General features: G+C 53.0%; 1 protein-coding gene across 7 annotated transcripts in view; it reads left to right on the top strand.

Annotated features, from left to right (window-relative positions):
* Window positions 1–1,190: 1,190 nt before the first annotated feature.
* The window catches only part of SYT6 (synaptotagmin 6), a 100,801-nt gene continuing 87,238 nt past the window's right edge, over window positions 1,191–14,753 (top strand). For all 7 annotated transcript variants that reach the window (XR_003517631.2, XM_027581178.2, XM_027581172.2 and 4 more), the window contains exons 1-3: window positions 1,191–1,465; window positions 11,963–12,311; window positions 13,794–14,352. Coding sequence is in view for 6 of the 7 variants with exons in the window: in XM_027581178.2 (XP_027436979.1) it covers window positions 1,303–1,465; window positions 11,963–12,311; window positions 13,794–14,352 (1,071 nt within the window). In the remaining variant the exon portion in view is untranslated. The remainder of the gene's footprint in view (window positions 1,466–11,962; window positions 12,312–13,793; window positions 14,353–14,753) is intronic.

Raw genomic sequence — 14,753 nt, 5'->3', positions numbered from 1 at the left:
ACCGCCAGGAGCTGGGGCTCCGAATCTCCTCCCTCTGGAACGTGAGTCACCGCCCAAGCCACTTCCAATTAACGTGGTAATTAAGAGGAAAGACCCTCCTCCCCCACCCGCCACCCGGGTACACACCAGCCCCGCGGCTTCCGGAGGCTCCAGCTAAAGTTTCCTTCCCAGCTCGGGGGAGGCACAGGGACCTCAGCCTGGAGCTTCGGGTGAGCCGCACACGGGAGGGGGCCCACCAGCCGACAAGCCGAGGAGGCGCGACTTCCGTGACAGGACCCCCTGCAGGGCCGCGCCGGGTGGCGGCCCGTAGATCTCCAGGGCTGACTGAGGTGCCTCGGAGCCCCGCAGCCAACCTGTTCCTGGACCTCACGCCACAGTTCCTGGAGGGGAAGTCTGCCTTAAGTCTAGCCTCAGTCCTCTCGTTTAGTTTTCAGGCTTTCTGGCCCTGGCTATGCTTAATAGCAAGAGGCATTAAGCATAGCCAGGTGGCGTTGCACCGCTGTGGGGAGATGGGTCTGGCGGGAACGGAGCGCCCTCTTGAAATGCCCCCCATTCCTATTTGCCAGAAACTTTCCCCTCCCGTTGCCATGGAGAGAGACGGCCGCTGCCTCCCGTTGCCATAGCAACATGCGGGTACGGTGGACCGCAGGACTGCGGGGCTCAGAAAGTCTTCCTGCAGTTCAAATAGCCCCGCAGTCTTAGGGTCTTCTGCCTCCGAAGCTGGGACTTGGGGCTAGTCTGACTAACTTCCCCCATTAGGAACCTTGGCCAAGATTCTCCCACTCCCAGCCGGGTCATCTTTCTTTCTGTAATGGGTTCATCTATTTCGTTGCCACTTGTGTGGAATGTGGCAATTTACCCAGTGTTTTCACGAACACTGTCTTTATATTCCCAGACAGGCTGTGAAGCACTCGTAATCATTATACCCCTTTTACATAGTGGGGAACTGAGGCTCAGAGAGGCCCAAGGTCACACCAGGCAGTGAATGTGGAGTCAGATCCCAGGCCCTTTCCTGGGCCTTGCACCCTCCGGGGTGCTGGACAACCGGGCTCCCCTGCCTCGAACCCGCCGGGACTCAGGCCTGTCCCTGGGTGTAGAGGGGGCGGCCGTGAGGCGCCAGACTTGCCAGCTGCCGCGGGATGCCACGTGAGGGGCGGAGACCCTGCGGGGAAGCGATTAAAAGCTGAACGGAGCCGTAGGGGGCCGCTGCGGGGAGGGTCTTCTTGGGGCCGCCTCGCCCCGCCCCAGTCCGGCGGCGGTACGGGTTCGGGCAGCTGCTTGAAGCGCCGGGGTGTCCCGGGCATGAGTGGGGTGTGGGGGACCGGGGGGCCTCGGTGCCAGGCGGCGCTCGCGCTCCTGGCCTCGCTGTGCCGGGCCCGGCCGCCCCCTCTCGGGCTGGACGTGGAGACTTGTCGGAGCTTCGAGCTACAGCCCCCAGAGAGGAGTCCGAGCGCAGCCGACTCAGGTAACGGGAAATCCGAGGCCCCCTCTCTTCCTGGATTCTCGCCCTGGCCGTCCTCCCTCCCAGAGCCCCGGCCCCCGGGAGCCCCAGAACCTAGACAGAGAACTCCAGCTCAGGATCCTGGGTTCGGAACCAGCCCCAGCCAGTGCCCTGTTCCATCGCCAGCAGGGCAAGCGGAGAGACGTGAAAGGAACCTGGGAGGCAGAGAATCCCCGAGCCCCCTCCCGTGTGACTCCTCGGGGATCTCGCGCAAAGCCGCGCTCCCGGGTGAGGCGCCCCACGGGGGCCTCAGTTTCCCTAGCGTCTCTCCGCTCACCCTGCGGGCAATCTGCCAGGGAAGGGGTCTGTGGAGCGAGTAGGAGACCGGGGACACCCCGGGGGAGGAAGTAACTCGTTTCTTGGGGGTGTCGAGGTCCCAAGGTTCGTCTGTCGGTCTGCGCGTCCGTTTGTCTGTTCTCTCGGGGAAGGCGGTCCGAGCCCCCTGGTCTCGGGGAGAAACTTGGGTCTGCGGGCGGCACGAGGTCTTTGTGTCCGAACGTCTCTCCGGCTGCGAGTGGCTCTCTGCATCTCCGCCGGGGGGTCGGGGGGCGGGGTGGGGGAGGGTGTCTCGGCATCTCCCCCCCCCCCCACGCCCGCCCCTATAACTCGCTCCCTCGCTCCCTCTCTGACTCACTCGGACTCGGGGCCGGTGCGCGACTGAGCCGGTGCCTCTCGCCGACTTTGCCAAGCGGGCGCCTCCTGCCCGAACGGCGCGGACCCTGCGCCGGACGTAGTCCCGGCGGCCGCCGAGCCCAGGCGGGAGCCCGAGCCGAGGCGAGCTCGCCGGAGCCGGTGAGTCGGGAGCCCGAGCCCCGCAGGGCCCGGGCCCGGCGCGCAGCTGCGGCGTCTCTCGGGAGTCGCGACAGCGGCAATGGCGTGTCGCGCCCTGGCGGCGGGAGCCGCGGGAGGGTAGGCGGCCCGCCGGCCCGGGTATTTACTTGCCGCACCAGCGCCGTGCGGCCACGCTCGCGCGCTGCAGCCGGGCTTCTTTGTCAGGATGCCAACGTCTGGAGGGTCCTGGGAGAGAGGGAGCACCGGGTCGCCTTGCCTCCGGGGGCGGGAGGGGCGGGGGGGGCAGTGCGAAGCCTCGAGAGGATGCGGAGTGGGGGTGGGGAGATTCTGCAGGGACCAAGGCGCCGGGGTTCCTTTGGCTCCGCAGACACCGCCCCTCCTCGTCCCCCGACCCTGACCCCGGTGGCGCTGGGCCTCGGGGAAGGCGAGGGTCGCCCCTGTGGTTCCGCACCAACGGCGCGGGAAAGGGAGGAAGGGGCCACGAGAGGTGGGAATTTCTTCTCCACGCTCGTCTCCAGGGATCGGAAGCCGGGGACTGGAGCGGCGGTTCCTGGAGCAGGTACAGCTGGGGTAAGCTCCCCAGAGACCGCAGGTTCCAGGGCCCTGTTTTTTCACTTGAAGTTAAAGGTCACAACTGTTGGTAAGGTCCTAGGTTAGGAACCGGGCCGCTGGGGGGCAGAGGAATAGAAGGAAGATAGTGGGCCAAGGGGAGGATTGTGTGTCTGAGGGGATTGTGTCCAGCCTTGCGGGAGTGGAGCGCACCTCAGCCCTGCGTGGATTGTAGGGGGCGCTGCTCTTTCGCCTGCACTCTCTCTGGCCCTGGCAATGTTTGATCAGTGGGTTGATTACTGCAGCAGAAGGTGAGACCTAAAGAAGAACTTTCAGAGGGCGGTACATTGAGGGATGTTGGAGAGGTTGATTCTCCCTCTTGAAGAATCTTGGAATAAAGTAGGCCCAGCAAGTGTTAGATTTTGGTTCTCAGGGGCCATCATCTGCTGCACCATTCCTCTCCTCATATCCCCCAGACACACAATTTTCCCCAAGTTAGGGAGTCTCTTCCTGCCTGCCTACCCAGCTCCCTTCCATCCTTACCTCCAACAATTCATTTCCAGTGGGGGCCTTAATGCTGGTCCTGGCTTCTCAAACCCTAAAGGGGTTAATTCAAGGTGAGAACACACCTGTCGAGTTCCACCTGGGATGGAGGTTGCCCTCCTCCCCCATCTGTCCAGAGCAGAAATGCTGCATGCTAGGGAGGGTGTACACGTGCACAGAACATTCTGATACAGGGAGGCACTGGTATTCGACTCCAGAGGGACACCCTGTAGTCTGGAATGACAGGTACCTGGTGGCCAGGCTGAGGGTGAGAGAAGGTTGAGGAGTGAGAGTAAGCAGGCTCAGATGAATCAGAGTGCCTTCCTTGCAGGCTGCTTGAGCTTGACTTGTCAGTCCTGGGGGACTTGAACTTTGGCTGCTGAGTCACAAGCCTCAGGAAGCCCCTGGGGGCCAAGCTAGGGGGCTGAAAGAGAGGAGGTGGCAGAAGGAGACCCTTAATCACAGCAAAAGAAAGAAAGTGGTTGAGAGTGGCTTTCCGAGCTTGGGGTTTAAGTGAGCACAAGTCTGGGGAGATGCTGTGCAGTTCAGGACCAGGCCCCCGGGTAGCCTACGTCCTAGCCTACTCGCTACATCCCAGAGCCACTGCCAGATTCTCCTGGCAGAGAAATCCTGGATCTTTTCATTTGTATTTTCACGAAAAATGCAAGTGACTAGAACATGCCCAGTTCTCTTTACCTCTGTATGTTTCCCCCTGCCTTCCTCCTACCCAGAGTCTCTAGCTCATGGGATTTCTAGTAACACCCTGAGACTCAACAGTTGAGATTCGGACTCTACTATCATTTACTGGGACCCTCCTATATGCCGTGGTCTGTGCTAGGAATTGCACAGGAAACCTTGATCAGATCTCCTTAGCTTTCCTGACTTGAGACACCTCTACACAAACTGTCCCAGATAGAAGCAAGTTCCGTTTTTCTCTAAACATTCTGAAGGCGAAGGGTCTGTTTTCTTCTTTAATATACAACCCGCCCCCCACCTGCCTACCCCTGCAAGTGGACACTGACAGGCAGTTCTCTTCCTTTTTCATGCCATTTGCCTTGTGGAGATGAATGAATTTGCTCCATAGGCCAAATGCAGAGTGGTGGGTGTGGGTAGGAGGGTTTTGGATTTGAGGTAGCAAGCAGAGATTCAAAGGTGTTCCAAAAAAATTCAGGAACTGATGGAGGACCCTGAGCTGCCCTGCCGCTGCCAAGCTGGCGGCCAGGAATGGTTATTCTTGGTCTTACATGTGGCCAGGAGATGTATGTCCTGTTGGTTTACTTCTCTACTGCCTCTGGAGATGTTCTGTGATTCAGTCACCTGGTTTTGAAGTTGGCCTTTGGCAGCAGGTAAGATTTTTCCTGCCTGTGATGGCAAGTTAAATGCATAGCATTTCACCAAAAACACAAATGTCCTGTTTCTATAACTAAATAATCAGTTACTCCCTCACTCCTTGCCGGAAGGAAGAAATTCTGCAAATTTTGCCTTCTTTGAGGAAAGGTGCAATTACGATCCTTTCGAACGTACATCCTTTAGACGATGTTCTGACTTTATGGTGTGTCTTCAACTTTAAGATTCTAGAACTAGGGTAAAGTATCTAGGAGCTGTACAGAGCTTGGATTTACAGTTCTAGAAGTTTTCTTCTACCTCTGTCTGTGGGAACTTTAAAAGTGGAATGGTAGATCATCCCCTCCATGCTCTGTACAGAGAAGATGTGTTCTAACTGTTCTGTTCCTCTGTCCACAGAGTTGGAGGTATAACATGTGGCTGCAGAAAATTAGGACTAAGACTGAGACATCTGGACCCAGACAGGTTTCTTTAGGGTCTGTGTAAGGCTGTCTGGAGTTGGGGGGGGGCGGGAAACAGGGTAAGAGAAAGTCCTGCCCAAGCTAGGTGGCATCCTTGCTGGTCCTGCTTAGGAAAAGAGGTCTCTGAGCACCAGAGGACTGAGCCAGCCACACTTAGGAATTTTCATCTGAGGGGGCGTTGAAAGTGGAGGTGAGCAAGACGTCCGGCTGTGGATACTCTAGGTATACAACATTGTCTCATCTCCCCCTTCTCTCTATTGCCAATCTGTTTTTCTTGCTCCATGTGGGCCCGGACAGACCTCTCCTCTCAGTCCTTGCAGGGGTAAACAGGAAGGGGGGGGGTGTAGAGGGAAAGAATCTTTCTGGCTCTCTGTCTGCCCCTCTCCACCATCACCCCAGCCTTGATGTCCACATCTCAGAGGGGCCCCAAGCCCTGACTAATCAGGCATAAACTTACAGTTACCATCTGCCAAAATAATAATACTAATAATTGCTAAATTAATGCCAATGCTCTGTTAGCTACAGCACTCCACATTAGTCTCCGATTTATCTCTGAATCCCCTAATGATGGTGGAAGCTGGTGCCCAGTCATAAAGCTGGTGCGGCCATAATTAGCCCGGCATTGTCTCTCCTCATTGAAGCTTTTCAGGGGCATTAATTCCTTCTCTGTTTGGACTCTGCTAATTATCCCCATCGGTAGTTCAGCCTGGATCTCTGAAAGAAGGAATGGAAGCAAAGGCTCTCTGCTCTCCCTCCCCCAACTCTGAATTTTAATTACACCGGCTTCTCCTAATAAATTTACAAGCCATGACAGAGTTTATTATTAATGGACCATGTCTGTAAGGCTTGGAACAGAATAGCCCCGTTCCCCCAACACACACATGCACACACACATACCCGTACTCTCGGGTATTTCTCAGGGACATATATCTCTGGACAGGGCATTTCCAGGGGCCACTGAGGTTATTGGTCTGGCACCTGGTGGGTAACCTGCAGTGTCTATACTTCCTAGAGAAGAAGAAAGAGATGGGGGATGAGGAGGTTGGTCATAATTCTAGTCTCCAGGTTTCTATCCAGGTACAGAGGAGGATCAGGCCAAATAGTAGAGGATGTGTCCCACACTCTCCTGATTATAACAAAGAAATGCGTCCCCAGCTTCTTGTCCAGCTTCCCACTCAGCCCCCAGTCCCCTCAGGGGCCCGGCTCAGAAGCTCTGACTTTAGCATCAGAAGTCCCAGGTTTAAATCCCAGCTCCTCTGTGTAATGCGATGTATCCTTGAAGAAGTAACTTAGTTCTAACATCTCTAAGCTGAGTTAATTTATCTTTGAGAGTTGCATACTCATTTCTTCGGGAGGCGGTAAAGATTAAAGGAAATAATGTAAGGGGCATGGTGCTGACCAGGTAGAAAGAAATAACAAATTATATTACCGGTATTAATATGAATGGTTCTGCCCAGAGTTTTTTCCCTTCCCAGACTTGGTGCTGTGCCTCTGCATTTCTTGCTTTTCTGATCTCTGGGTTGTGCTTGTCTGTGTCTGTTCTGTGTCTGAATGAGGACTCCTCAGCCCAGGCGGCCCCTGCTCTGTACAGGCGGGCACGTAAACCATTTCCGAGGGTCTACCAGCAGCCCCAGGCCCTGAAGCCAGCGTTCTCCAGCTGTGGGGGAGCAGAGAAAATGGTCCTTTCTTTTCGCTTCCTCTCCCCAGTTTATCTTTTCAGGTACAATCTATTATCAAAAATGCCTGTTACTGTTACAGATGGATTTTCCTGACATGGAAACCTATTAGAAAAATGCGAACAATAGCAGGTGATAAGAGCTGCTGATGAATCCTAACACTCTGGGTGGGGACAAGGGGAGGGGGTGCCAGGGCTGTCTTTGGAGAAAGGAGTGTCAGTGTGGAGAGATAAGAAAGCCCTGGGTTGCTAATTAATAACCCAGCATTTTCCAGGGAGAGAGGGAGGCCAGGAGCCATTACCCCTGCCAGACAGTTTCACTGAAGGGGATGAGCAGTTCCTGCCCTTGTGGGCCTGAGGTCTCTTGGCTGCCTTGCCCCATGGTCTGGCGTCCCCCTTCCCTGTCTCAGAGGGCCCAGTTTTGGGTCCATTCTGTATTATTTGCCATCAAAAAAAGCAACACATGAAGAAAAATAGCTTACATTTGGGGAGCACTTACCACGTACCAGGAATTATGCCCAAAGTCTTACTTCATTTAATATTCATAATGACTCCGTAAAGTAGGAATCCTTAGAATCCCCATCAAATCAAAGAGGAAACCAAAGTTTGGAGAATGTTAAGTAACTTGCTCAAGGTCACACAATTAGAAATGTGGTTGGATGCGCTCTGTGGTCATTCTGGTGCTGGTGCTCACCTGAGCTACCCGTCTAATATCTGAACACTAAGTGAAGTGAACCGCCAGGGTTAGAAGCCACATGCCCCTGAGCAATGCCAGGTCACTGGGTGTGTATCCAAAGCATAGCTGCACAGCTCTTTCCTCTCCCAGAGGCTGCTGGGTAATTGGCCAATATGATTTCCCAAACTGGGTGCCCATGGAATATTGGATTCTTCTGACACCTGAATAAAGATGTTTCACACCTAATGTTGAGTAATGGACTGGACTTCCTTTTTCCAAATTTCCAAGAGAATTTTGCAAAACCATAGCATATTCTCTCAATTGTTGATTTTTCTTTCATGATTTTCTTTTCACTCCTTTGGAGCTCATTCCTGTTCACCAGATGGCTAGTGATGGTAACAACGAAACTGGACGAGTAACAAGCAAATGAGTATTGACAGAAAAACTCAGAGATGAGAGATCTTTAATATAGTACATATTATGTCCTGACATGTAGCAATATATAAAATACTTATATTCTTTCTGCTAGTAAGGTCATTCCTCATTTGTAATGACAAAGTTAAAGCTCTCTCTTATTAGTGTTCATGCCTTGCAGATATTCTGCCAACCAAACTTTTCCAAACGAGGGGATATTCAAAACTAGACTGGGCAGAACTAAGTGATTCTAATAGAAACAGCTAATATTTATCTTATTTTTTACTACATTCCAGGCACTGTCCTGGCACTTTTGATCTCACTGAAACCTCACAATAACCCTAGAAGGTAGATACTATTATTATACCCATATCACAGATGAGGAAACTGAGGCTTGAGAGATTAAGTAGCTTGTTGAAGTCACACAGTTTAAAGTCAGTGGAGATGAACATTGAAGGAGCCCAGTCTGACCCGAGGGCACTGATTCTTTCTTTCCAGGCTGAAGAGGAAATAAAGAAGGAAGAAGAGAGGGAGGAAGAATACAAGGATTTGGGAAGGGTTTTCTCCCTTACCAGAGGGTTGCCTCTCTCTTGCCACGAAGCTAGTGCGTGATAGCAGTATGAAATATGAAGAGTACTGGATCAGGACACAAAAGGTGGCTGAGTTGCCCATCAAAATTCTATCTACCTCACAGTGTCAAGGTTCAAACAAGACTAGTGGGAAAAAGGCTTTGAGGGCGACTCATGCACCTGTGATTTGGTAGAGGGCAACGTGTCCTGGTGGGTTGGTCCCAGCAGGCCTGGGGTAGGAAGGCACACATCGTAGCTGATCTGGCCCTTGGCAGAGCCCACAAGAACCTATCCTTCCCAGCGCCGGTGCACCTTTAACCGGGCTATGCGGGCTGGCTGCGTTCAAGGCTGCATATAGTGATTTTATAGGGGCTAAATTCTGTACAGTCACCTTTGCCCTGGTCTAATTCTGCTCTTTACCAGCCTTGCTCCCTGCCTTGCATTCCCTGGTGGGGGTGAATGCACTCAGCAACAGGACCCAAATCTCCGTGTATTACCTGTGGGCGAGGTGTCCTGGAAAGGGATTCTCCAGGCAGAGGAAGGGCCACTTGGTCTTACATAACCAGTATTGAGCGCTGGGTGCTGATTCCCAATAATCCATACCTCTGCCTGCCCTAATCTCAGCTCCGAGGGAACGACAGCGGGGGTGGGGGGTGCACGTGCACAAGCATTCAAAATAGCAGCCACAGCTAGGAAAACTGATTCCCTCTGCCCGCCCCCTCCCCCCACCTCTCTTTTCATTTATGAATTCAGTTTTTTGTCAGGCTGAACATTTAAATGCACTCTATGCTCTCTGGATTCCCCCCATTTCTCCCCCTTTCTCATTAAAATTCTAATTATTACCACAGCAAGTAAGATGTATAATCAAAGGAAAGCCAAGCCTTAGAAATACCTTTTTGTTTTAAGGTGACTCATATTGTAGAGAATGCATCCAGAACAGCTGTAACCGAGAGCAGATGTGAAGGGTCTAGAGATGGTTGGATACTTAGAATAAGGGCTATCTGTGGTAGCTTTCCTCGTGAACCCCAGGAGTATAAAGGCCTACAGAAACAGTCTCCAAACCATTTAGATAATGAACTCGTAACAGCACAAATTATTTGATTTAATGTCTCCAATATATTGGTTCCCGTGTTACATACACACGTGGGTTGTATCTCCGTTCCATGGCTTACCAGCCGTGTGACCCCGGGCAATCGCATCCTCTGTGCCTCACCTTCCTCATCTGCAAAATGAAAATAATAATCACACCTATCTCACTGGAGAATATTAAACGAGCGAATGCATAAAAATCACTTTGTACCTTGGACCTCGTAACGTTCAAAACTTAACTAAGTCCAGAAATAAAATGCTATCATTTCTATTACTATCAACCAGTATATTGCAACTCTCACTTATTGTTTTTAAGATAATAAATAAATAGGAAAGCGATCTGATATTTTTTTCTCTTGTGCCCCCAGAATGCACACATACCACACTAGAGACCTTTAGTTTGGAAGTGAACTTAGAATTGGCTTTCCAGATCCCTGGCAGTCCCTGGGTGAAGGACTAATCCCACCCAGCTCCTTTGGCCGGGGAGAGGTGCCATTGTCTCTGTGCAGGGGCCTAGGGTTGCCGTGGGTGGCTATGATAGTTGATCCAGGCCAAGACCCTACAGCCAGGGAGTCAGAAGGCAGTGCCAGCTCCCCAGAGAAGGTATCTGACGTTCTCACCTCCTTCCCAGGTTCCTCTGGATGGGAGGCAGCTTTCCCTGGTGACTGTGTGCTATGAGAGTACTCTGGATTCCTCCCAGGAGGGACTTGGCATCTCGATACTGCAAGCCTAGCTTAGCCCCTGGTACCTGCAGGTGCTCAGTAAATGCTGGTTGAGAGATAATTATAGCTCTTTTATGTGCCATTCATTCATTCATTCATTCACCTCATTTGCTCATTCATTCTCATGTGCCAGTTTCTGTGCTAGGCCCTGAGTCAGACAAATATAAAAATGCAGGGTTACAATAGCCTTCAGTTTAATCAGGAACAAACAGGCTACAGGACAGTGGAAGGAGCCCCAGCCTGGGTGGCGGACATCTGGACCCTGGTCCAGGCTCCCAGGCAAGTCCCTTCTCTGGACCACTGCTCTTGTCTGCAAAAGCACAGCCTGGCCTCAGTACTTGTAGGGTCATTTCTCACCTTAAATCTGAAGATTCCTGGGACACTGGGCCAAGATAATCCAGAGCCCGCAAACCCACAGGCCTGCAGGGGCCACGAAAGTAATAGGGAGGCTGGTGAGGACACACCCCTCCAAAGGGAGCACAAGAGCCCAGGTCCAGTTACCAAGTCACCTGGCCTCTTCCAGACTTTCCAGGAATTTGGTGTGATGATGATGATGGTGATGGAATTTCTCAACTTTTCCCTTGTCACCCTAGCCATGTAAGACTCCTCTGCGGGCTTGACCTTAGTGCACACCCCACCACGTGTGCCGTTGGTTCGGAGGCTTCTGACCTCTCAGAAGAAGAGGAGGCTTTGGACTCTAAGGGTCATTCCAAAAGGGGTTGGGGTGGGAGATCTGTCTAATCATTTCTTCCAGAGGGAGGCATCTCCCACAGCTCTCCTGGGATCACAGGTATCCTGCTGGGGGGCAGGGTTGGGCTGGGGACAAGGCAGTGAGCCCCGGCCTTGAACCAACCACAACGTTCAAAAATACCAACTTTACAGAAAATCTCTCAACTGGCCACAGGAATGGGAAAAACCAGCTACAGGAATCACTTGTATGTAGCTTGGAAATAAATTGGGTGGGTCGAATTCCGACTTCATCCCAGTATCTACTGAGCCTACTGCGTGCAGAGTTGAGAGTCCAGAAGAAGTCTGAGACCTAACCCCTGCCTCTCATTCACTTCAAGTCAGCTCGTGACCGTTGAGCCCCCGCTCTTGTCTCCATGGGGGGTCGGGTACGGGAAGAGATGGAGTTGGCCAAGCCTCTGGTCCCCAAGGCCACACAGCCTGTTGAGGAAGAGAGCTATATACAAAAAATGACTCTGCTCTAAGTCTGGCCATAGTAACAGCTCTAATAGAAATTCAAACAGCATCCAAATGTGAACGCTTCACGAATTTGCACATTTGCTTAGGCTGCTATTTAAATTACTTTCCCTTCCCGGTGTACATGCCGACAGGCAGTCAGGGAGGCTGCCCAGGTGCTTCCCAGGCTGGCAGTGGGGGCGGGGAGCGGGGGTGGGGGGACCGGCGGAGGCTAGCGCCTGGCTGCAGACATTTCACAAAGTGGACTGCGGAGCGCCACCCCCCAAAACCACCTCTCCTCTGGCGGGTAGCTTTTCTCATGAGCGTTCTTTTCTCTTCTCCCGTCTTTGTCCCTTCTGTGTGCTCCCTCTGCCGACACCCTCTCCTGCTTCTGCCCACCTCTGTCTGTCTCTGTCCCTCCCTGCCTGGCTCACGCCGAGGGCAGGCACCTCCGTCAGCCTCCTCGCAGCCATAGTGATTGTGTGTGGCGTGGCCCTGGTGGCAGTTTTTCTCTTTCTCTTTTGGAAGCTGTGCTGGATGCCCTGGAGGAGCAAGGAGGCCTCCAGTCCCGCTTCTGCTAACCTTCCCCCGGACGCCCTCCAGAGCCCCGGCTCCAGAAGCAACATGGCAGACAAGCTGAAGGACACCAACACACTGGGCTTCCTAGAGGCGGCTGTGAAGATCAGCCACACGTCCCCAGATATCCCAGCCGAGGTGCAGATGTCAGTCAAGGAGCATATCATGCGTCACACGCGGCTGCAGCGACAGACCACAGAGCCAGCATCATCTACCAGGTGAGGATGGACCTCTCCCTTCCCTCCCCGCCACGCCTCCACATTCTCTTACTCAAGACATTAAGAGATTCCAGCCCGTGAGGAGCAGACGACAGAAATAATAACTCATGTCCTCTGATTGGAGAATATAACAGATGATGTGCTCCACGGTGGGTAACCAACCAGGAGGTGGGCACCAGGAAAGGCTGCAGGAGAGGGGAACCTTGGAGATGGGGCACTGTGCTCCATGGTGTGCACTGGGATGCGCGTGGGTGGGAGGTGTTGGGTGTTTGGAGAGAAGGAGAGATTGCAGGCAGAGGGCAGAGAATATGTAAAGTCCCAGAGGCATAAAAGTTCATGGTGTGTCTAGGGATATGCCAATAAAGCCTTGTCGATAGAGTCGGCCGTTCATGGGCTATAAGACAAGAGGTTCCTAACATTTTGAGGAAGGAGGATTCCTTTATAACCTTTGGCAGAGTCCCCTGAAGGACAGCAGTTGTATACATGGCATTCTTTAATGGAGAAAACCAAAAGCAACTCCCACTGCATAGTAACAAACAACCTTCTCTAAATTCAGACACAGAAGTGGTGCATTCACTCGTATTTATTCAAACCTAGGGCTCTTGTGGGCTCCTGGGTCCCTGCAATGTCTCCCCAGGCTCCCGGGGAACCAGCTGAAGGGAAGGAGACCAGGTCTTCAGCTGGGAGTCCAGGAATGAACGTGCTGGGGGTCACATTTTCAGAGTTTATCATATGACCTCGGGCAAGTTGCTCACCTTTCCTAGGCCTCGCTTTTCCCGACTGTAAAATAGGGCTAGTGGCTCATCAGGTTGCTGGGAGGAGCCAAGGAAGGAGTCATCAGAGCTGGATTCTTTGACAATCCAGAGTGGACGATATATCCCTTACTATACACCTGGCCCTGTTCTAAGTGCTTTTTATGTGTATGAATCCGGTTCCTCCTCACAGCAATCCTATGCAATTGCTACTTTTATTATCTTCATTTTGTAATGCAGAGAAGTTAAATAACTTGACCAAGGTCACATAGCCAGACAGTGGCAGAGCCAACATTAATCTACACCGTCTGGCTCCCAAGCCCAGTAAGTGTTTAACTACAGTGTCGGTGGTAGAGTTGGTGATGATGATGAAGGCATAGCCACAGCCCGGGGGAGAAAGAATGGTCCTTTCTCCTAAGGGATCTCGTGGTTTCATGGGGGAACCAGAGTCACCTCTACAAGGAAAGAAACCCAAAAAGCAGGGGGAAGAAATGGCAGCAAAGGCTACCATGAATTGACCTTAGTATATACCGGGCCCCATTCCAACTCCTTTCCGTAGACTTGTAATGCTCACAATCACCCGTGCACCAAGTGTGTGCAGATGGAGAGAGGGTCGGCGAACAGGAGGAAAAGGGCCCCGCGAAGTGTAGGATGAGCCAGGGCGGCGGGGAGGTGTGGCCTGCACGCCCCGCCGCCGGGGCCCTGACCACGCTGTCCCTGCCCCCGCCAGGCACACGTCCTTCAAGCGCCACCTGCCACGGCAGATGCACGTCTCCAGCGTGGACTACGGCAACGAGCTGCCGCCGGCGGCAGAACAGCCCACCAGCATTGGCCGAATCAAGCCTGAACTCTACAAGCAGAAGTCGGTGGATGGGGACGATGCCAAGTCCGAGGCTGCCAAGAGCTGCGGGAAAATCAACTTCAGCCTGCGCTACGACTACGAGAACGAGACCTTGATCGTGCGCATCCTGAAGGCCTTCGACCTCCCTGCCAAGGACTTCTGTGGCAGCTCTGACCCCTACGTCAAGATCTACCTCCTGCCTGATCGCAAGTGCAAGCTGCAGACCCGGGTGCACCGCAAGACCCTGAACCCCACCTTCGATGAGAACTTCCACTTCCCGGTGCCCTACGAAGAGCTGGCCGAGCGCAAGCTACATCTCAGTGTCTTCGACTTCGACCGCTTCTCCCGCCATGACATGATCGGAGAGGTCATCCTGGACAACCTCTTCGAGGCCTCCGACCTGTCCCGGGAAACTTCCATCTGGAAGGACATCCAGTATGCCACCAGTGTGAGTACAGCCTGGCCTCCTGGGCTTCCTGAGGATTCCTAGGGTCGGGTTGAGTGGGGTGTGGCCCTATCCTCCTCCGCCTTGGAGACAAGTGGGCCTTTGCCCTTCAGGATGTGAAGGGGGACTCTGGGAACTGAGCAGCGGCTCAGCCCACCCTGGGGAAGTCCTTGCACGCTGCCCCAGGTTGGGGTGTGGGTTGGCATGGAAGAGAATTTTTGTCCATTGCTTCTGATTACATATTCTGGGGTATGTAACAGGTGGGGTTCCCTCCACCTGTTAGGCCTTAGGTCTACCACCTATAAAATAATGTTATCTATCTCTTTGATCATGGGTGAGGATTGGGCCAGGTCTCTAGACTGAATCAGACAGCAGTATCTACCAAGTGCACTGATGTGTACTAG

This window comes from Zalophus californianus, chromosome 4, assembly GCF_009762305.2.
Source record: "Zalophus californianus isolate mZalCal1 chromosome 4, mZalCal1.pri.v2, whole genome shotgun sequence".
Taxonomy (NCBI): domain Eukaryota; kingdom Metazoa; phylum Chordata; class Mammalia; order Carnivora; family Otariidae; genus Zalophus; species Zalophus californianus.
Note: the sequence above shows the minus strand (reverse complement) of the source record. Positions and strands in the feature narration are given on the sequence as shown.